Here is a 23,474-nt window from a genome sequence, read left to right as displayed (position 1 = left end):
AATTTTCCCGACACCATTTATTAAAAAGGTTTCCTTTACCCAGTGTATGTTATTGTCTGCTTTGTTGAAGATTAGTTGGTTATAGCTCTATGATTTTGTTTCTGGGTCCTCATTTATTTCCATTAATCTGTTTCCACTTTTATACCAGTACCATACTGTTTTGTTTACTATTGCCTTGCATTTTAATTTGAAGCTAAGTGTGATGACTCCAGACTTTTAAAATGAAGATATGTTTGGCTATTGGGGGTTTTTATTAGTTCCAAATGAAGCTTGAGGTTATTTTTTCAAGATCTGTGAAATAAGATGTTAGTGTTTTCATGAGAATTATATTGAATATGTAAAGCAGCATGAACATTTGAATGATGCTGATTCTTCCGATTCATGAGCAAGAGATGTTTTTCCATTTGTTTGTGTCATCTGTGATTTTGTATCACCAATATTTTGTAGTTTTCCTTGGAGAGCTCTTTCACTTCTTTGGTTACATATATCCTATTTGTATTTTATTCCCTTTATAGCTATTGTGAGTGGTATAAGATCTTCTACTCAACTCCAAGCTGGACTGTAATTAGTATAGAGAAATGCTACTGATTTTTGTACTTTAATATTTGTAAAGCGAAACTTTCCTGAATTTATTTATCAATTCCAGGAATCTTGTAGTGGGGTCTTTAGGACTTTTTAGATACAAGGTCATATAGTCTAAAAACAGGTACAGTTTGATGACCTCTTTCCTTACTGAGATGCCTTGTATTTTTTCCCTTGTCTGATTTTTATACCTAGGACTTCCAATACTATGCTTAATAGAAGCGGTGTAAGTGGGAACCCTTGTTTTATTCAACTTCTTGGGGAACATGATTTAAACTTTTCCCTATTCAGTATGATGTTGGCTGTGGGTTTGTCACATATGGTATTTTTATAATGTTGAGGTATGTTGCTTCTAAGGCTATGTCAATATTTTCTAATTATAAGAACAGAATTGCAAATTAAAGTGAATATCAGAACTTTCATTGTCTTAGGAATCAAGCATTTATTGACAGAGATTTTTTGATTGTAAGAATGAAAACCCAAGGAAGGAAAATGAGAGACAGAAGCCAAACTTAATTGAGCAGCTAACAGATGCAAGGAATCTCTGTTTGCTTTCTAAAATTTAATCTATTCTTTTTTTTTTAATAAATCATAGCTGTGTACATTGATATAATCATGGGGCATCATTCACTAGCTTCACAGACCGTTTGACACACTTTCATCACACTACTTAACATAGACTTCCTGGCATTCTCTCAGTTACTGTGCCAAGACACTTACATTCCACATTTACCAAGTTTCACATATACCCTTGTAAGATGCACCGCTGGTGTAATCCCACAAATCCACTTCCCTCTACCCACCTCCTCCCCCCTCCCTTTCTCCCTTCCCCCCATTCTTAGGTTGTAACTGGGTTATAGCTTTCACGTGAAAACCCTAAATTAGTTTGATAGTAGGGCTGAGTACCTGGGTACTTTTTCTTCCATTCTTGAGATACCTTACTGAGAAGAATATGTTCCACCTCCATCCATGTAAACATGAAAGAAGTAAAGTCTCCATCTTTCTTTAAGGCTGCATAATATTCCATGGTGTACATATACCACAATTTATTTATCCATTCGTGGATCGATGAGCACTTGGGCTTTTTCCATGACTTAGCAATTATGAATAGGGCTGCAATAAACATTCTGGTACAAATATCTTTGTTATGATGTGATTTTTGGTCTTCTGAGTATATGCCCAGTAGAGAGATGACAGGATTGAATGGCAGATCTATTTTTAGATCTCTAAGTGTTCTCCATATCTCTTTCCAAAAGAAATGTATTAATTTGCATTCCCACCAGCAGTGCAAAAGTGTTCCCTTTTCTCTACATCTGCGCCAACAACTCTGGTCTTGGGATTTTGTGATATAGGCTAGTCTCACTGGAGTTAGATGGTATCTCAAAGTAGTTTTGATTTGCATTTCTCTGATGATTGTAGATGATGAGCATTTTTTCATATGTCTGAAGGCCGTGCACCTGTCTTCTTCAGAGAATTTTCTCTTCAAATCCCTTGCCCTGCCTGCAATGGGATCCCTTGTTCTTTTCTTGCTAATGCATTTGAGTTCTCTGTGGATTCTGGTTATTAAACCTTTGTCAGAGACATAACCTGCAAATATCTTCTCCCATTCTCAGGGCTGTTTGCTTGCTTTACTTACTGTGTTCTTGGATTTTTTAGTTTGATCAATTCGCAATAGTGTATTTTTGAAGCTGCTTCAATTGCCCGGGGGGGTCCTCCTCATAAAATACTCACCCAGACCGATTTCTTCAAGGGTTTTCTGGGCACTCTTCTCTAGTATTTTTATAGTTTCATGTATTAAGTTTAAATCTTTAATCCAGTGAGAGTCTATCTTAGTTAATGGTGAAAGGTGTGGGTCCAGTTTCAGTCTTCTGCAGGTTGCCAGCCAGTTCACCCAGCACCATTTGTTAAATAGGGAATCTTTTCCCCACTGAATGTTTTAAATTGGCTTGTCAAAGATTAAATAATGGTAAGTAGCTGGATTCATCTCTTCGTTCTCTATTCTGTTCCAGACATCTACTTCTCTGTTTTTGTGGCCTTGCCATGCTGTTTTGATCCCTATCGATTTGTGGTATAGTCTGAGGTCTGGTAGCATAATTCCTCCTGCTTTGTTTTTATTTCTGAGTAATGTCTTGGCTATTCGAGGTTTTTTTCTGATTCCATATAAAATGAAGTATTGTTTTTTCAAGATCCTTAAAGTATGACAATGGAGCTTTAATAGGAGTTGCGTTGAAATGATATATTGCTTTGGGTAGTATGGACATTTTAACAATGTTGATTCTTCCCAGCCACGAGCATGGTATGTTTTTCCATTTGTTAACATTTTCAGCTATTTCTTTTCTTAGAGTTTCATAGTTCTCTTTATAGAGATCTTTCACGTCCTTTGTTAGATAAATTCCCAAATATTTCATCTTCTTTGGCACTACTGTGAATGGGATAGAGTCCTTCACTGTTTTTTCAACTTGACTGTTGTTGGTATATATAAAGGCTACCGATTTATGAATGTGGATTTTGTAACCTGAGACACTGCTGTATTCCTTGATCACTTCTAAGAGTTTTGTAGTAGAGTCCCTAGTGTTTTCCAGAGTGAAGAGTGAAAGTTTGATCTCTTCTGACCCTATATGGATACCCTTGATCGCCTTTTCTGCCCTAATTGCAGTGGCTAATGCTTCCAGTACAATGTTAAAAAGCAATGGAGATCATGGGCAGCCTTGTCTGGTTCCTGATCTGAGTGGAAATGATTCCAATTTAACTCCATTCAATATGATATTGGCTGTGGGTTTGCTGTAGATGGTCTCTATCAGTTTAAGAAATGTCCCTTCTATACCGATTTTCTTAAGTGTTCTGATCATGAAGGGATGCTGGATATTATCAAAAGCTTTTTTTGCATTGATTGAGAGAACCATATGGTCTTTGTTATTAATTTGTTTATGTGCTGGATTAATTTATAGATTTATGCATATTGAACCAGCCTTGAGATCCTTATGGTAGTCAAAATGTTACCTAATCTAATGATAAAGAGCCAGAAACTAAGTAATTTGAAGTAACTTTCTCACCTTAATACAGCTAATATTGGTAAAAACAGTTCATCTTAACCTATTTGGTCTGTCATACCAAAATATTATAAACTGGATAGTTCACACACAATGACAATTTATTTTTCATCATTATAGAAGTTAGGAAATGCTTGGTCAAAGCACTGGAAGGTTTCATATTTGGTGAAAATCTACTTGGTCATAGATAGCCATCTGCTCATTGTAGCTTCAAATGGTGGAAGGAGTGAGATCATCTTTCTTGGGCCACTTTTAAAAGGGCATTACTTATTGAAGAGGGGTATACATTCACTTAATCACCTTCTAAGGGCCCCACTTCCTAGCAGCATTATTTGTGTATTAGAATTTCAAAATATGGATTTTCATTGGCACATATATTCAGGTCATGGCTTGAACTACTCTTTATTCTTCTTGCTATGATACATTTGTTGTCTCAGTTCACTATGATGTCAACAATTTTAATGTGAACACCATTATACTAATTTTATAATTGAGGGAAAATGGGGTTAAATAGTTATTTCCCAAATACTATTCTGTAAGCAATAAAGAGCCAAGTCACAATATATTAGTGGGTTTTCCATTGATTTGTTCTTCTCCTCCCTTTTTCTTCTTTTCCTCCTTTTCCCTCTTTCTTCTTCTTCTTCTCTCTCTCTTGATAATTTCTTCTGGCATTATATTCCTTATATAATTTTTGAACTAATTTTTTTGTATGAAATATTACTGAAATATAGTAGTCTGTTTTGTCTATCTGTTCTAATCTCAAAATTTAACATTGGCGAACTCTGTGTTGGTTATTAGTGTTTAATTTTATTTTCTACCAAAATCAAGGAAACTCAGTATTCATTAACTTATCCATGTTGTCACCAATACTAAGCCTGTTCTTTCCATATTATATTGGGGATCCTGATAATTAATAAAACACCCTAGTATTGGAGTCTCCTCCACCAGTGTGTTGTTTTTCTTGCACAGAGATAAGTAATTTGTAAGGCTCCCTTCAACTTCATAGCTTTGATGTTAGCTTGATTGTTTCTGTGTTCATAATATAAACTTTTTTTCTGATGTCAGTTCATGGCTAAAAATCACAGAAATAAAGTGGTTAATCTAGTGGTATTGGCAAAGATGTATATAGGAGAAAAACTATTTAGTTAATTTAATAAAGATGCATTCAGGGATCATCTCACTTGATATTTTTAGAGACCCATCTGTGCTCCTCCCTATATTTCCTGTATAATTAAATGGGTGAGCTGTGTATGGAAGTATTTGAATTTGTATGTGATTTCTCTATTAATCTGCATATTTTATTACTTGAGCTTCTATATCTAGGTACTTTACTAATCAGGTTGAATTTTACCTGATTGAGATAATGGAAGTGTTTTGGAGACTTGTGCTACCCTTTAATTGTGCTGTTTTGTGCAATTTTCAAGATAATTATTTAAGATATATTTTGTTCCTTTTAAGAAAGAAAATAATTCTTCTATATAATTAGTCATTCACTTCAACTCATTACATATCTATCCATTCTTCCCCAAGTGAAATTATGTTGATTACACCAGGCATGGTGGCTCATGCCTGTAATCCTCACTGCCTAAGTGGCAGAGCCAGGAGAATTGCTTGAGCTCAGGAATTTGAGACCAGCCTTAGTTAGAGTGAGACTTGAGACCCTGTCTGTACTAAAAAAAAATAGCAGGGTGACACCTGTAGTTCCAGCTACTCAAGGGCCCGAGACCAGAGGATCACTTGTACCTAAGAGCCTGAGGTTGCTACAAGCTAGGCTGATGAATGTGGGTTCACATCACAAAAGATATCTGAACTCTTCCTTTATTTCAGAAAAAATTTTGAGTTTCAAATTAATAAGGAGGGAAGAACTTAAGTTTTCAAGAACTTTTTGCATGTAAACATATTTTTCTATGCATATATATAGCTCTGTTGGCTAACTATATACAAATAAGCACTTGCATAAATGATAATATGTTACTAGAAAGTGACAGATTAGTCATGTCCCCAAGAAAAGGGAAAATGAAGAGAGAAATAAAAAGGAGAAAAGAATAAAAAAGAAAGAAAAAAGTGGAGAGGTCACATTATTGTGATAGTATTACCTATAAAATTTTGTATAATATGCTATCAGATTAAGTATTTTTCATATTAATAAACATTCTAAAGCATCATTTTATGACTATAAAATATATCTGAATATTTTATCATTCAATTAATCATCCTTCTTATGGTCAACCATTATTTTTCTGAGTGCTATTTAATTCTTCTAAATTTTGTTTTGTTTTGGTTTGAAACTATGAATTATTTTCTTTAGAGAGAAAAATCCTCAAAATTAAAATACAGTTGACCCTCTATGCCTGTGGGTTGTGCAGCTGTGGATTCAACCAACCATGGATTGAAAACATTTGAAAAACATATAATAAAAATATCAATACAAAAATAAAATGTGTAAAGAACAATAACAAATAACAATTACTACATGGCACTTACATTTTTAGTAGGTCTTCATATGTAATCTAGGGAGGATTTAAACTATATCAAAGGATGTGTATAGAATACATGCTAATATTGTTCCTTTTTTATATTCATATATAAAGGACTTGAGTATCCATGGATTTTGGTAGTTGTGGAGCATTGTGGAAACAGTCCTCACTGCCTATCAGTGGAAAACTGTACCCTCAATCATGAAAATATTCCAAACCCTTGTATCTATCTCATTAAATTATTTTCCAGAAGATCTACAAATATTTTTTACACCATCACTGGAGAAGAAATACAGTGTCAAAAGAGAGGAGAACCCACTTAATCATGTGATAGCTAAGAGAAAACTTGTAATTTTAGTTTATTTTTGTGTTTTACAATAATAAATAGTTCATGATGTTAGTGGTTGTTTATAATATTTTGCATGATTAGCTCATACTATTTTTTCTATCATCATTAGATGGCTGCATTAATACAAATGCGTCTGAAAAATTAATGTAGGACTTCATTCCACTGAAAACTGAATGTATCATTTCAATCATTACATAAACAACTAATGTTTATTAAGTGCATAATATTAGAAAGTTTGCTATGACAAAGACAATATACATTATTTGTTGTGTGTCTAATATGTATTGGATGCTTTATTCAAGGTTCCTTATTTTCATTAAACCCTCCAAAAATCCCATGAATACTATTGCTTTTCTGTACTAAGTGAATAGTGAACATGAGTCATGGGAAACAAAGAAGTTGAATTGTAAGATCTAAGTTAGACAATGAACTTATAAAAGAGCCAGTCTCTATAACAAGTTTCCTGAATGGAAAACCTGTATATCTTATTGCATAGTAATTAGATATATATTACCTCGTTTTATATTTTTAAATATTTTCTATGATAAATATTGCTTCCATTTTATATATTTTAAACATGACTGGAATGAAATATGAAAAATTCCCTGTGTATCCCTTTTTACAAAGCACCTATCTTTTCCATCTGGTTACACTTTTAAAATCCACATCCTTCGTATTAACATGGATGGAAGTGGAAGACATTATTCTTAGTAAAGCATCACAAGAATGGAGAAGCATGAATCCTATGTACTCAATTTTGATATGAGGACAATCAATGGCAATTAAGGTTATGGGGGGGAGGAAAAGCAGAAAGAGGGATGGAGGGAGGGGGGTAGGGCCTTGGTGTGTGTCACACTTTATGGGGGCAAGACATGATTGCAAGAGGGACTTTACCTAACAATTGCAATCAGTGTAACCTGGCTTATTGTACCCTCAATGAATCCCCAACAATAAAAAAAAAAATCCACATACTATATAGTATCTTTTATTATTTCTTTTCATTCCAATTATATTATTTTCCTTCAGTCAAAGAACCAAATACAATTTTTATTTCCCCACAAGATCTATGTTAGTATTCATCTTTAATATATCATTGGTGTTAAGAATTCTATAGAAATGTATTGATATTTAAATGGATAATGGATGTTGTGTTATTTATCACATAGTTACTCATTTTTAATTCTAAATATCCTATGTGATTAATTTTATTATCTCTTTTTTTCACTTGTTTTTAAGGATTCTCTTAAGAAAAATGAATAGCATGTAATTTTCTTTATTTTAAATAAGTAAATTTTCAACAACTTCTCATTTAGCTATTTAAAAAAAATAAAACATTGTCATATGTTGGAAAACCTTATGAAAACTTTACGTTACCTTATGAAACTTGAAAGAAAAATAGTTTTCTATATTTATTATGCTTTATAAAATTTTGTGGAATCTCAAATTTGGCATAGACCACAGAGATGACTGAACTCATTCATTTCATGAAATAGCTTGTTTCCTCTCTCTCATCCTAGACACATCATTGAAGGACCATAGACTCTGAGCTTCCTTCCTTTATGATGGCTCTTTAGGTATTTAAAGGTACCTCTTAACTCTAGACCATTTGTTAACGTTTTTAATTTGATGAATTGTCTAATGTTTGTCTGGAAAGGATAAGACAATTTCTAGCTTTTGAGGTTACTATGTTGGTATTTAAAACCGCAATAATAACCAAACACTCAGACCAATATCTAAGTTAGAAATAAAAGTTCCTGACTTTCTACTGAACATAATTCATTCACTGGATTATTTTTTCAATATATAAGACTAAGGTATGGGTAAAGTTGCTCAAAAGGGCCTAATGATTTTGTAGTTGGTGGTATTTTTGGTCATGCATTGTGTACGGTTTGTTTACCATTCTGCATTTGGGACTCACAAACCACCTGTCATAGTTATGACTTAGTATATCTTTATTTTTATTTTTTGAAACAGAATCTCATTTTGTGGCCCTTGGTAGAGTGTCATGGTGTCAGAGCTCACAACAACCTGAGACTCTTATGCTCAAGCAATCCTCTTGCTTCAGTCTGCCAAGTAGCTGGGACTACAGGCGCCCGCCACAATGCCTGGCTATTTTTAAAGATGGGGTCTCGCTCTTGCTCACTAATTTCCAACTCTTGAGCTCAAGCAATCCACGACCTCAGCTGCCCAGAGTGTTGGGAATACAGGTGCAAGCCGCGGTGTCTGGCAATATATCTTTATTAATGTCTGGGTGAGGGCGGCACCTGTGGCTCAGTCGGCAAGGCGCTGGCCCCATATACTGAGAATGGTGGGTTCAAACCCAGCTCCAGCCGAACTGCAACAAAAAATAGCCGGGCATTGTGGCGGGCGCCTGTAGTTCCAGCTTCTCGGGAGGCTGAGGCAAGAGAATCGCTTAAGCCCAGGAGTTGGAGGTTGCTGTGAGCTGTGTGATGCCACAGCACTCTACCAAGGGCCATAAAGTGAGACTCTGTCTCTACAAAAATAAATAAATAAATGAATAAATAAATAAATAAATAAAAATTAATGTCTAGGTGAATGAACCTTGTTAATATAACCTGCTGTTGTCATCATGGCCTACCTTCTCTATACTTAAATATAGTATAATACATTGAGACCTCAATGAGCTTAGAAGCACTGAGATAAGTACTTTTACTTTTTTCTCCCTTTTTTTTTGGAGACAGAGTGAGTCTCATTTTGTCACTATAGATAGAGTGCTATGGCGTCAAGGAAAAGTGAGTAATGTATCCAAGTCTCCAAAGCTGTAAAAAGTAGATTTAAGAGTTTGAACAGCGGCTAAATACAGACTCATTAGCCCAGGGTGTAACCACTACTTTATTCTGATTCCTCATAAAATCTCTTACATAGGCGGCGCCTGTGGCTCAGTGAGTGGGGCGCCAGCCCCATATGCCAAGGGTGGTGGGTTCAAACCCAGCCCCGGCAAAACTGCAACAAAAAAATAGCCGGGCGTTGTGGCGGACGCCTGTAGTCCTAGCTGCTCGGGAGGCTGAGGCAAGAGAATCGCGTAAGCCCAAGAGTTAGAGGTTGCTGTGAGCTGTGTGATGCCATAGCTCTCTACCGAGGGCGGTACAGTGAGATTCTGTCTCTACAAAAAAAAAAAAAAAAAAAAAAATCTCTTACATAAAACAGGACATTATGTCTCTTCCTAAGATTGACAATTTCACGTCAATTACCCTAGGTTGTATGGGAGAATGACACAAAGAGCATGTCAGGAATAAAAGACATTCTGTTTTTGTGTGTGTATTTAATAGTCAAAGCGATGGTCTATGTGTCTGAATTTGTAACAGCAAATAATCATTCATTCAATACCCATTCATTTATCTTGTTAACCTTTCTTTGCTGTGGTTCATGACAGTCTGACAACTATGCTCCTATATCACATCTCACTTGATAGAAAACAAGTGAGACTCTGGTTTCCCCCATTTCACTCATCTCCATCTTCTGTCACGGTTTTTTCACTGGCACAAACAGTGAGAGGAACAGCAAAGAGAATTTACAGGACCTGCACTTTTGCACTAACTTTAAAAGCAAGTTTCCAAGTGAACCTTTGCTTAAAGGACTGTAAGCCCAACTAATACAGAATGTTTTAAAATCTGGGTACCTTTTTTTTTTCTTCTTTGGGTTCCTTTCTCTTCTTTTCTTACTGAAAAAAAATCTCTCTACTCTTCTTACTCAGTTATGCATAATTGAATGAGTATTTGAGGATGAGACAGATTCTGATTTATTCTGGTGTTGTCTGATGAGGTTCTTGCTGGAGAGGGGCGGCGAGAGAGTTGGAAGGATGGAAAAGACGTGCAGAGCTTTTCAACTCCACAGGATTTATGATCCTCAGGGATTTATCACTTGAACAACTCATCAAATGATAGTTGGGGGGTTTAAAACATGAGTAGAAATGTATTATGATCATTTGGGGCATACAGAAGGCTGAGCAAAAATTTGCATGTGTAAACTTACTCATCAAGTTTGATGAAGAACTAGTAAAGTTTTACGACTGTTCCTTTCAAAATGAAGTTGTAAATATTTGGAAAGGGCTCTAAGTAAAGCCTGATTGTGAATGATTTCATGTGCTGTCTAATTAATTATGTGCTTTTGTTCTATAGTTAATGGGAAATCAGATTTTTGTGGGCAGGGAACATTTTTCTTATTTGTCTTGATGTGATTGAGTCCTATGCAGTGAGTTACCATGATGAATTCCATTTTACGGAGACAATTCTGGAAGCTGAGATGATTACGGAGTGGAGAAAGCTGAGGTTAGAATTGAAAAGTTTAATTCAACAACCCAGTCAGGAAATAAAGGAGTAAACCCCACAATCTCTGAAAGTTGGGGCAATGATACAAAATGCTGAATTGTTTTCATGAAAAATGGCTTATAGCCTTACCTACAGAAGGACTATCTGCTGCTGTGATCTGCAAACTTCATTTTCAAAGCTGAGATAACATAATCCTCAAAGTCCTCTGAGTTATAAGACATTAAATTTGTCGTATTTTTTAGGTTCTGGAAAATCCACGTAAATGGAAAATTCTCAAGGTTTATTATCCCTTGGGTTGAGATACATGATCATTAAAGTAATAAAATTATAAGATATATTGCTTGTGATAGGAAGTCAATCATGCTCTGATGATATGTATAATGTTAGTGTCAGGCAAAGAGAGACTATGAATCATTTTAAAAAGGAAATTTTATGTTATTATTCTTTTGGTTTTATAACTTAAGAATAGACTCATGTAATAAAGCTATGAAAGTCTAATGCCAAATAGTATTTGGGTATTAAAACCTAACTTCTGACAAAAACAACCACATTTCAATTTCTTATCAGTCAGGAGAGAGAAGAAAAATGTTTCTGCTTTGATAAGTGCTAGGAGTGAGAGGAATGCTTATAAAAAATGGTATGAACTCCAGACTGAATCTCTCACTGAAGGAAGAGAGTCGTACTGATGACATATTTGAGCAAGCGTTGTTTGAAATAACTTTAGAGTCTTATTTATAAATGTATTTAAATTTCATCATAGAGAAATCATTAGCATCTTAGAAAAGTGGGCATGTAATTACAGGATATTGATAATAGAATTATTTCTAAATAACTGCTAAATTGAGTATAAACATCTCTGCTTGGCATATAAATTTTTGAACTATTTCTACTCTATTCAGCCCTCAGTATTTGCCATCCCAGTTGCCTTCACTAGCTACTTCTGATGAATTCCTCCCACTCCACCTGTCTGATTTCTTTGTTCTCATGACTCTGCCTCAAAAAACTCTAGCCAGCTCTCAGGCTTCAGTTTCTCCTTCGTAAAGAAATAACTAGTTGCCCTAATTAACCAAGAATCTGGTTGTTTTCCAGAAAATATTTCTCGCTGATTCATCAGGACCCAATGTGTACTAACTATTCACATAGTGATCTTAGTAGAATTTTTCAAAAATGCATTAAAAGAAAGATGTTTTGAATGTTGTCAAAAACTGTGTTGTTAGCTACAACTTCAAAATGAGATGGGAAGGCCCCCCTCCTGACTAACTCAAAGTCAATCAACTGAACATATGGTGATTTGCTATCATATTCATAGGTCCTGCCAGTGAGGACCTGTCATGGGAAGCATGTTATATAAGGTTTCGGTTCCAGTAGATGGGAAATATGCAGCCATCTTAGAATTCTGCCTATCAAAATATTTTAGCAAAGTCCTTTACGTGCGTTTTAAATTTTTAAAAGATATATTTTCAAATAATTGTTTTTATATACATTACATATTTAACGATCATGTGTTTCAGAAACATAATAAATTGCTGGGTAATTTTGATTCTAGTGGTTCTAGAAGAGCGTGTGTGTGTGTGTGCACGCGTGCACAACCATATGTGTATGTGTTACTGCAGGCCAAAGTTATAAATCGCCTGCCTAAATTTTTTAATAATTAAATAACCTTCTTTTGCTGCCCCTTAGTTCACACCATAGGGGCCTTTCCTTTTCTTAGAATACCTTTGGCCTTGACATTGCCAAATGATTCTTTGTGGCAGGGTTCACAGATTCCACAGATGAACAAACAGAGCCTCAGCCTTGCAAACAGATAGGAAGTCATTCACAGAAGAGCCAGTGAAAACATCTTACACTTTCAGCACAATTAGCAATGGACATGTTGTGCAAATTGTTATTATAAATTCACAGAGGCAACTCAGATTGTAAGAAAATGAATATACCTTTTTTCAAATCTTCCTATCACTTAGAAGAGCTATAATCTATATACATATGTAAATAAAAATCAAGTCGAAGCAGAATCATTATTCTTAATTTATTTCAAATCTATACATGATCTATGATAGCATACATCATGAAAAAGCATATGAAGTTAAAACAATGAAAATAAAATGAAAGCACCTGAAGTAATTAAATGCTCCCTGTGTGTGTCTAAATTATCAAATACACTAACATATTGAATTTGTTTTCATTCTTAGAGAAATTGTTGGTGAAAGATACTAATATCTCTGTTTTCACACAATGATTTAAAGAAGTAATAAAGAATGCAATAAAACTTCCCTTGATTATCAATCAGACAGAGAAAAAACTAGGGCTGGGTCACAGACGGCTAATCCAAAGCCTGTGCTGTCCCTCTGCCACTGAGTGTGACAACACTTACCATCATCACCCTTTATCAGTCCCTGATATGCTCTATTATATCTTCTTGTTTATGTATTTATTTCTTTTTTACTCCCAACTGTGATATCCATTGAAAAACAAAGACCTTGTCTTTTTCCATGTCCCCTTCAGCGAGTCAGTGCCTGGCTCATAATAAAAACTCAATGAATGTGTGTGGCATGAATGATTAAAATATAAAGCCATTTTTGAAGCTCATTTTGGCTCTTAGTCTTCAAGAAGTTTAAGGATAACAAAGGTAACTCATTGTACTGTCTGGATTTCATTTACGTGGGCGTAAAGGGAAAAATAAAAGTCCATTTTCTCAGGCAAAAGTTATCCCAACAGTTTGTCTATAAAATTCTATATACTCTTAACATTCTTGGTTATAGTTGCATTCTGTGCCTGTTATTTTCTCAGTGACCTTATAGAAAAATTTTCTGTTACACTATAATATAGATTTTATAAATGAGGAGGCTTTATTTTAAGAATTGCATTATGTTGTTTCCAAGGTAACGTTCCTAGAAGTAGACCTATTAGCATAATTCTATATTAAGTGATCTCCACCTTAACTCCAAGATTTTTGTTGCATAAGTCTTTGGATACAAACACACTTTGATATAACCTTAAATCCTCTACTTTCTGAATTTTTTTATTCCCAAAGAAAAACATTACTTGAGGTAATTATAACATTTCACGTTTTGGTTAACAGCGAAGCAATAATAGCATATGTTTTTGCAGCCGCTCTCATCAACACACTTTTCTCATCTCTATGTGTATGAATTACATGCCTGTTGATCCTCCAACATAAAGATTTATAATGTCAGATTCAGCTGATCATAATTTCTGATTTTTTACCATTAATGATACTAATAATAATACTGGCAATAATAGGAGAAAGAAAAATGTTTACTATTTGTTAATATCTATGCTGAATAATTGTGTATGTGCTTTTTAATTTTACCCTCAAAATAATTCCATAGAAAGATCTGGTACAGGGTGGGCTGTAGGGAAAGACAGGAGAGATTAGAAAGGGAGATGGGAGGGGGATGGGAGGACACAGTGTGTGGCACAACTCTTGGGGACGGGACACAATTATAAGAGGGGCTTTACCTAACAGATGCAATCAGTATAACCTAATTCTTTCTACCCTCAGTGAACTCCAAACAATAAAAAAAGGAAAATTAAAAAAAAAATAATTCCATAAAGACATAGGATCATTTTATACATAAATAAATTAAAGTCCAGAGAAAGATAACTCGGTCAGGATCTCCACTGAATAATTATCAAAGCTGAAACTTGCACCAAAGTCTACTTTATTCAAAATAACTTTTAACCAACAGGCAAAACTTTCTTTATACTATGATTTTGCAAGTGAATCAAATTCTTATTGCTTTCCTTAAATTCCAGCAGTTCTCTGCAATTTTTTGACTATGAACTCTGGGTCATAGTTCCAACAAAGTAAGAAAATTCTATGATAAACCTACCTTTGTATTCTCACCAAAAGAATTCCTGTTACCACAATGGCTATAAATTTAATCAGATTATTATTAAGGCACAATACGTACACGATATAATTATGTGACCTTATCTCTCTTGCTACCCTGAGAAGCACTAAGAATTTTATGAATTTCATCTTGTAAAATTTAAACAATGCCTATACACACAAAAACAGTAATTTGAAAGATAATGTTCATTATGACATCAAAGTATCAAAAAAAAGGTACAGCAGTCTTCCAAGCATGTAACATTTCTTTAATGTTGAAATGTAATAAGTTTTCATTGTTCATATGATCAAAGCCTTGTCTCAAATAGTTTGCTCTGCTACCTTAGTGAAATAACATACTCTGTTGCAAATCCTATATTATCTTACCCGTGGCAATAATCTCAAACAATACTTTATACATAGGGAGTGTGAGGTCAAATCAAATCACAAAATGTTCAAGTTATATGAGATTCATAATGCATTTGTGTCCTATGAAGAAGCAAATCTTAAATTTCACATGTGCATTAGAATGGCTGGTATGCTGATTAAAAACGCAAACTCCAGATTGTAAGGACAGAATGCCCTACAGTATTTTTTTAACAGTCTCCTCAAGTGATTATATGAACACATAATTTAACATAAACACTTAAAGATATTGTATATTAGAGTCCCTGAGGATAATGACAGTAAATTTACTGTGTAATGTAGAAATAGTTTTCCCCCAAATTTTTATGGCATGTGAACTCCACTCTTTCCAAATGGCTATTGGGAAATCCTAAATTATGCAGCTTACTTTCTTGGTAGACCATGGTTTTTGAGCCTGATGCCATGTAGTTATCTTAGTTAATTTTCCAAAGTCTGAATGAGAGTATAATTGAAACAAAAGCCACTACTACATTACAGCAAAAGCAGAATGATTATACTTTTCTCAGGGAAATGTAAGTTTCCAGTTCTAACTCAACTCATACAAGAAATATACTTCTCCTCCCTTAGGTGCATAGAAAATTCCTCTATACATCTGCTTAAAAGTATGTGGAGTAAAGTGTTTGAGGTTTCAACTATTCATATCTTTCCTGATCCATATAGTCTTAATTTTCCTTTATATTGTAGACTTATTTAGAGGAAACAATTGTGTGTTAAAATTTTATGGACCCAAATCATATATACCTAAATCTTTTCATACAAAGAAGCAGCTGTGTATTAAAATTCCAAAGTATTGAATTATTTTCATGACCTTTGCATATTTTTATTCATTTATTATTTACTTAGAGATTTTTTTTAATTATATCATAAAGAGGCAGATCATGTATACACTAATGCATTTAGGGGTTACAATGTGCTGATTTCATATACAGTTCGGAATGCTTACATCGTATTGGTTAATATATACCTCACCTCATTTACTTAGTTATTGTGTTAAGACATTTATACTCTATACTTAATAGATCTGACATGTAGCTTTGCAATATTCACCATAGGTGTGATCCTACCATTCATCCTCCATCTGACCTCCCCCCTCCCCATCCATCCCCCACCTTCATCTTGGGCCATGGTTATGATCTATTTCTTCATATGAAAGTGTGAGTGATTGTAAATTGTTTTTATAATAGTACTGAGTACATTGGATGCTTTTCCCTCCATTCTTGAGATACTTTACTAAGTAGAATATGTTCCAGGTCCATCCATATAAACATAAAAAGGTTAAGTCTCCATTTTTTTTTTTTTTTTTGCAGTTTTTGACTGGGGCCCACCACCTCCAGTATATGGGGCCGACACCCTACTCCTTTGAGCCACAGGCGCTGCCCAGTCTCCATCTTTTTTTAAGACTGCATAATATTCCATGGTATACATATACCACCATTTATTAATCTATTCATGGGTCAATGGGCATTTGGGCTTCTTCCATGACTTGGCTGTTATGAATTTAGTTGTAATGAACAATGTGGTGCAAATATCTTTGTTATAAAGTGATTTTTGGTCTTTTGGATATACCCCTAGTAAAAGAATTGCAGAATCAAATGGCAGGTCTACCTTTAGATCCCTGAGTATTCTCCATATTTCTTTCCAAAAGGGACGTAGTAGCTTGCATTCCCACCAGCAGTGCAGAAGTGTTCCCTTTTCTCTACATACATGCCAAAATCTGTGGTTTTGGGATTTTGTTATATGGGCTAATCTCACTGGAGTTAGATGATATTTGAAAGTGGTTTTGATTTGCATTTTAGACTGCCCTTAGCACAGCCAGCAGCACGTCAGCATCATACTTAAGAGATTATATATCGATAATTTACTATCTGGTAGGCGTCTACCTTTGACCTGGGTGTGATAAATGCAGCCCCTTTCTTGAAGGAACTCATCATTTGTAGAGGAGCAAGATATGCTTATGCATACAAAAGAGATGTTAAATGCAGAAGTTGTTATAAACATAGTACCTTTAGAATAGGGCAGTGTGACTGAGATGTCTAGTGGTGGAAGGCATAGGATATGGAGGAAATGCACATCTGGTTTTCAGGGTCTCACAGCAAAGAAAGACTTTTAGGAAGATGGGTGGAGTACACGTAGGCAAGGAAGGATAAAGAAAGAAGCAGTGCCTGTTTAATCAAGAGCTGTATGGTGTGAAAATAGGGTATGTTTAAAAATGACATCCTTTAGGGCAGCTTCTGTGGCTCAAAGGAGTAGGGCGCCAGCCCCATGTACTGGAGGTGGCAGGTTCAAACCCAGTCCCAGCCAAAAACTGCAAAAAAAAAAAAAAAAATCCTTTAAAATATGAATTGGAGTACATATAATCTATACAACCTCTTTAGTTATTTCCTACACAGAAATTTTTAAATGTTAGAGTTTGAGGGCGGCCTATATCTCCAACTGCCGGTTGACTCCAGGAAGAGTCATTTGACTTGTTCCACTTCAGAATGAGCCAGTTATCTATCCACTTGCCATTATTGAGCTCTCAGGCTCTGTTTTACACATGGGAATGATTATAAGAAATCATGTGTGTGCACATGTGCACACACACACAAATGCAAACTTTTGCACTAAATATATTGCTGTTAATTAAAAGGTGTGTTTAGAATAAAGAAGAAACAAAGGGAGAGAATAGGAAAAAAGAAGCAGTAAGGAAAGAAGGAAGGAAGAATGGACTGGAGGAGAAGGGGGCATGCAACATTTTTAACTTGGTCAAGTGGAAATGAAGCCCAACTGGAATGCTTTTTGTTTTTACTGCCAGGGGAACTCGACCTTCTTCAAATCTGGTAAAACTAGTAAGTAAGACGAGATTTTCTGTTAGTGAATTTAGGATCTTTGTTCCAGAAATATTATCTTTTTTTTTTAAGATGTTGTTTAAGGTGTATGTTGTTGTTGGGGGCTGGTTGCTGGACAGAATATTATTTAAATTGCTTTCTGGCTTGCAATATTGATGTTCCTGCAAGTGCTCAGATCATTGACATATTTAAATCTTGGAATCTAGATGCAGCATAGATATGGTAGTTTTATAGTCCTTTATTCCATTTTTTACTTTTGACACAGAAAGAAATTTTATTGGAATTGTATTTCTTTGTAGTAGCTGATTGACATAAATGCCGCTGAGATCCCCAACCCAACCAGAAATGTTTGATTTCTCCTTGGGATTCCACTTTTATTGTGATGATTTTGACCCAACTCTAGCCCTGTCATCATGTATCCAAGAGATGGAATCTTCTCAATGGGAAGAATTCAAAGGAGTTTTAAAATTTTCTTTCTTTGTTTAACTTCATTGACCTGTTTCCAATTGCTGCTTTTTTAGGAGGGCAGCAGCTGTTCCATGAAGCACAAAGACAATCCTCCAAGTAATGCCACTGCAGAATCAGATGTTCTCCCACAGGTATTTTGTTTATTTTATTTTTATTATGGCAGAAACCTCTCCTTGTATCCATTGTGGCAATGCTTTTCTTCCTTGCTCTAGCTGTAGCAGGATGCTGTATTGGCTCATACAGTATCATTCCTTCACCTGGTGCCCTCGAACTTTTCCATGGCTGCTCTGCCTTTTACTAAGCTTTTGGTTTGATAGGAGAGGCCTTGAGAAGGTCAAGGGTGAGGGGAGTCCTCCATCTCATCCTCACTGCACCCCTCACCCCACAAATCAGGAAACAAAACAAAAATAAACAAAGATGGAAAAACAGGCATGAGTTTCTTCTGTGTCCAGGGAGATTAAAGATTTGGGGAGGATAGGGGAGTGGGAAAAAGTATCTTGTCCCCCATAGAAAGTTAAAACCAGGACAAGTGAAGAGATTGATTCTGAACTTTTATTTGTACTATTGTTGTTTGACCAAATCTATTATATTATAGTGACTTTTAAATTTTTTAATTTTTTTCAGTTAATATAATACTTCTCAAATTTTTTGATCAGGTCATAGTTGAATGATTTGCCAAGTTTTCTCAAAATAATTTTTGAAATATCTTTCTACTTGTATATAAAATATTTTTGTTCTTTCATGAAGTAGTAGCATCTTTATATTAGCTCCATTTTTATCTGACATTAGTTTTATGTAACATAATTTTGAGACGCATGAATTTGTATTACTATTCTGTTAGAATTTTTGATTTTTGACCTTAAAATATACTTATTTTGGCTCTTCTAATTGTCTTATCTGTATTATTTGACAGAAATTGCAAATGCCTCCTTGTTCTGAATGTGAGGTGAAAAAAGTTCCAGAAAAACAACTGAACAACTTTGAAGGGATGGCAAATAGAGAAGAAAAAATACTGTAAATACTAAGAAATTGTATTAAAAAAACAAAACAAAACATTAATTTGCTATCGTCTTCATACTCTTTTTAGACCACAGGCTTGATGGAAATACTAAATTTCTAAAGCATGTAACTTTTTCACAATTTTATGTAACTTTATAAATTACTCTACAAATTTTCCAGAAGATTCCAGGCTAATTATGATCCTTCAGAAATAACCTAATTGAAATGGATATCCACAGTCATAAATATTTCCTTGTTAGTGAGTTTCCCTATATAAGTTGGTTTCTTTTGAGATCAAACACAATATGCCACTTAATTCTCTTGGTTCATTGGAATATCTATTACTTCTGTGATGGAGTTGTGGAAAGCATCTGTGGGATCCTAAAGTATTCTGAGTTTTTTGCATTCGTAGAACACAAGTTACAACCATATCATCAAGATTTTGGTCTACACTAGCCAAATGGAGTCTTTACCCTCAATGTTGGAATTTGTGCCAATATAAATGAATCTTTTATTTGGCAGTGTTTATTACTATTGTTATTATTTTGAACTAATAATAATTATTTTGTCTAAATACTAGCAAGGTGATTCTGGCAAGGATTTATGAAATATATTTATCACAATGCAGACACAATATTTGAATTAATGACCAAATTTCTAGTACAATTGATTACCTTTGGAGGCATTTTATAATATAGTACCTATGTACGTCTACTGAAATTACTTCAAATTAAGAATGAAGTCGTTTCAAATGTTTGGCATGATTTTTCTGAAGTTGAGTAGTGTAATGTGAGGTGGGAGAAGTATTCTACAATATACAAATATGCAAGCAGGCAATATATATTTCAAAATGAATATTTGATGAAAGTAAAATAGCCATGTTGATACAATGACCTAGATTCATATTTTTTGATAATCAATGGCTCTGTTAAACATTAAAGTTGGGGGGTTTGTGTAGGAATATTACTAATAAAATTAATACACTCATGAATAATCTGAATATAGCTCATAAGCAAGGGAAATTGATATGTCAGTAATTGTCTGATTATTGATAGAGCATCAAATTAGCAGACTTGAATTAGTAAGTTAATTGATGCAGTGAGGGTGTCTGCATTGAATATGCTCATTACTGCTGTTAGACCCATTTGCAAAGGCAGAAAGCAGATAAAACCTTTGGTTTTACAGAATAGATATGTCAAGCCATATTTATTATATTTAGAGCAGTATAGCCTAGAAAATAATTCACAAAAATATATTAAATAAAATCTGTAATCAGTAGATAAATTCTATGATATTGTGGTACACTTTTGATCACAATGACATACTCAAAGAAATTTAATGGTTTGGAAAATTGGAAACTATCATTAGCATTAAAAGTACTTTCAGAATAGTTCTGAGTCATTTACTAGTACAGACGGTCCCCAGCTTAACAATGGTCTGAGTTATAATTTTTCTATAATACAGTGGTGCAAAATCATCATAATGTCTATGTACTTCACATTTTGAATTTTGATCTTTTGTCTGGATGATGTGTGGTACATAAGATATTAAATGCTTTATTATAACGTTGGCTTTGTATTAGGTGATTTGCTCACATAGAGGCTAATGGATGTGTTCAGAGCATGTTTAAGGTAGGCTAGCCTAAGCTTGATGTTTGGCATGTTAGGATTATCAAATACATTTTTGACTTAAAATATTTTCAATTATGGGTACGTATGTAGGGAACCTCACTGTCAGTTGAGGATCATCTGTATTTTTTATATAACAAGCTACCTAATAAATAAAGAGAATTTGTTTTATAGCTGATCCATAAAACTTTAAAATGAAGTGACCAAGATAAACTAAAAGATCAAGGTATGAATTTTCTGGAGACTCCTTCCCAATTGTAAAAAAAAAAAAAATCATTTAATTCTATATAGGGTGGAATAAAACTACTTGCCCAATTTTTGTTCCTTATAATTCTCCTACTGTACCGAAGAGTCCTAACTATCTCCATAGTATACAAAAAGAAAAATACATCATTAAGTTTTAATTTTAGGTTTACTCTCCAATTCCCAGGCTGGGCCTCAACTTCCTTTCTAGGCCCTATGTATCAATTTCAAATTGCACATTAACAAGACATCTTTAGTAGCAAAAATAAATAAATAAAAATTACAAGACAACTGACATTCTTTGAAATTTTTATGAGTGATAATGTGTTGTAAATTAGAAATTGGCATAATATTAAATATATTAGAATAGTTTAATTTTTGGTTTATTTTCTTGATGTTCTAATTCGTATTCTAGTATTTAACAATATAATCAGTTGATTTTATTAAATTCTGGTATGATTAAGTGGGATTTGAATCAACATAATGTATGGTTTTCCTTCAAAGCTAAACAGCATTCTGCATTCTGCAGTTATTACTGTGGCACATCCATGCTATCATTTGTTTCAAATAAACATAAATAATTTGCAGCAGATCTTTTTAAATATATATTTTTAAATATTCTGGGAGTTGCTTTTAATAGTTAAGTATGAGATTCTTTTTTTTTTTTTTTTTTTTGGTATGCTCTAAGACTTTAATGAATGCATTTTATTTCGCTCACTTATGTAATTGCTTTGCAATAGGACTGGAGTGGTTGTAAATGTTCTACTTGCATCCGTGGCTTTTGTCTGTTAGGTAGCTGCCATTTTGTATTATTTCTTTTCATTAACAGGTGTGTAAGTAGATACTTTTGAGAAATTAACAATAAGAGCCCAACATCCCCAAGTGGAATAATCTTTAACCTAAATGTTGACTTTGGATTTATAATTTTATTATACATGTGTAATGATAACAGAAGAGATTACCTATGTTTTGAAGAATATGAATAGATTACCATTAATAAAATAAATTTCTAGAGGAATACCTTGTTTTAATATAAGTACACCCAGAACTAATAAAAATGTTGTTTATCTCTAGTTATTTGAAAATACTAATCAATGGTATGTATGTTTTTCTGTTAGGAATTTGCTTTTGGTGCTGTGTGTACTTCTCCATGAATTAACGATACAAACTAAACCAATTCCTGAAATGTATAAAACCTATATCATAGCTGACTGTGTTTATTCAATGCTAAAATGTTCAAAGAAAAGTGAACAATTCAGCCCCTTGTCTTGGATGTGGCTTGCCTGTGTAATCTCAAATATCTGAATACTGAAAACACTGAGGCTAACTGTTTTTCATTATTTCTGCAAATGTTTAGCATCCCAGTGCTGTTTCATATACAATTTTGTTTGACAAATATGCTCAATTATAAGTCTAGACAGTATTTGATGGAGACTTTTACTTATTTAGATAGACAATGTGGCTAGCTGAACTAAAAGAATATTTGTGAAGTTTGCTATAATGAAATCCTTTATTTTTGTAGTTCCAGTTCTCTTAGCACTAATGACAGCACACAATGAAATAATCACTGGCAGTGTAAAGTAAGTTGAACTGTCCAGAGCTACAGAAAAATGAAAACATACACCTGATTACTTAAGGGACGTTTTACTAGTCATGTGTATAGTCTTAATTTTTCCCAAATGATGTCTTCTCTAGATTATGTTATAATATTAACACTCAGAATAAAAGATGCTGGATGATGGACTATTTTTGTTCAATAAAGGTTTGTTACTAAGACTACAATGTATATTATCTTATATAAGCTTGTTAAAAAAAAAACAGGTATTAACATTAAAAAATAGTACTTGCATTTAGGCTGTTTCTACATTTTGGCGATTTTAAATTGAGCTGCAATAAATGCCCACCAACCCAGGAATGGATTAACAAGCTGTGGTATATGTATACCATGGAATACTATTCAGCCATTAAAAAAGATAGAGACTTTACATCCTTTGTATTAACCTGGATGGACGTGGAAGACATTATTCTTAGTAAAGCATCACAAGAATGGAGAAGAATGAATCCTATGTACTCAATTTTGATATGAGGACAATTAATGACAATTAAGGTCATGGTAGGGGTGGAGGAAGGGGAGAGCAGAGAGAGAAAGAAGGAGGGAGGGGTGGGCAAAGGAAGACAGAGAGAGAGAAGGGGGTGGGGCCTTGGTGTGTGCCACACCTTCTGGGAACAAGACAGGATTGCAAGAGGGACTTTATCTAAAAAATGACACCAGTGTAACCTGG

At 34.2% G+C, this 23,474-nt stretch overlaps 1 protein-coding gene across 1 annotated transcript in view; it reads left to right on the top strand.

The window, feature by feature from the left end:
- Window positions 1–22,968, top strand: part of LUZP2 (leucine zipper protein 2) — a 489,127-nt gene extending 466,159 nt beyond the window's left edge. Inside the window, exons 11-12 of the mRNA XM_053562887.1 lie at window positions 18,376–18,453; window positions 19,236–22,968. Coding sequence (XP_053418862.1) covers window positions 18,376–18,453; window positions 19,236–19,340 — 183 coding nt within the window. The 3' untranslated portion in view covers window positions 19,341–22,968. The remainder of the gene's footprint in view (window positions 1–18,375; window positions 18,454–19,235) is intronic.
- The last annotated feature ends 506 nt before the right edge of the window (window positions 22,969–23,474 follow it).

The sequence above is a fragment of the Nycticebus coucang genome, chromosome 14 (assembly GCF_027406575.1).
Source record: "Nycticebus coucang isolate mNycCou1 chromosome 14, mNycCou1.pri, whole genome shotgun sequence".
Taxonomy (NCBI): domain Eukaryota; kingdom Metazoa; phylum Chordata; class Mammalia; order Primates; family Lorisidae; genus Nycticebus; species Nycticebus coucang.
The sequence above is the reverse complement of the archived record's forward strand: the minus strand, read 5'-3'. Positions and strand labels throughout refer to the sequence as shown.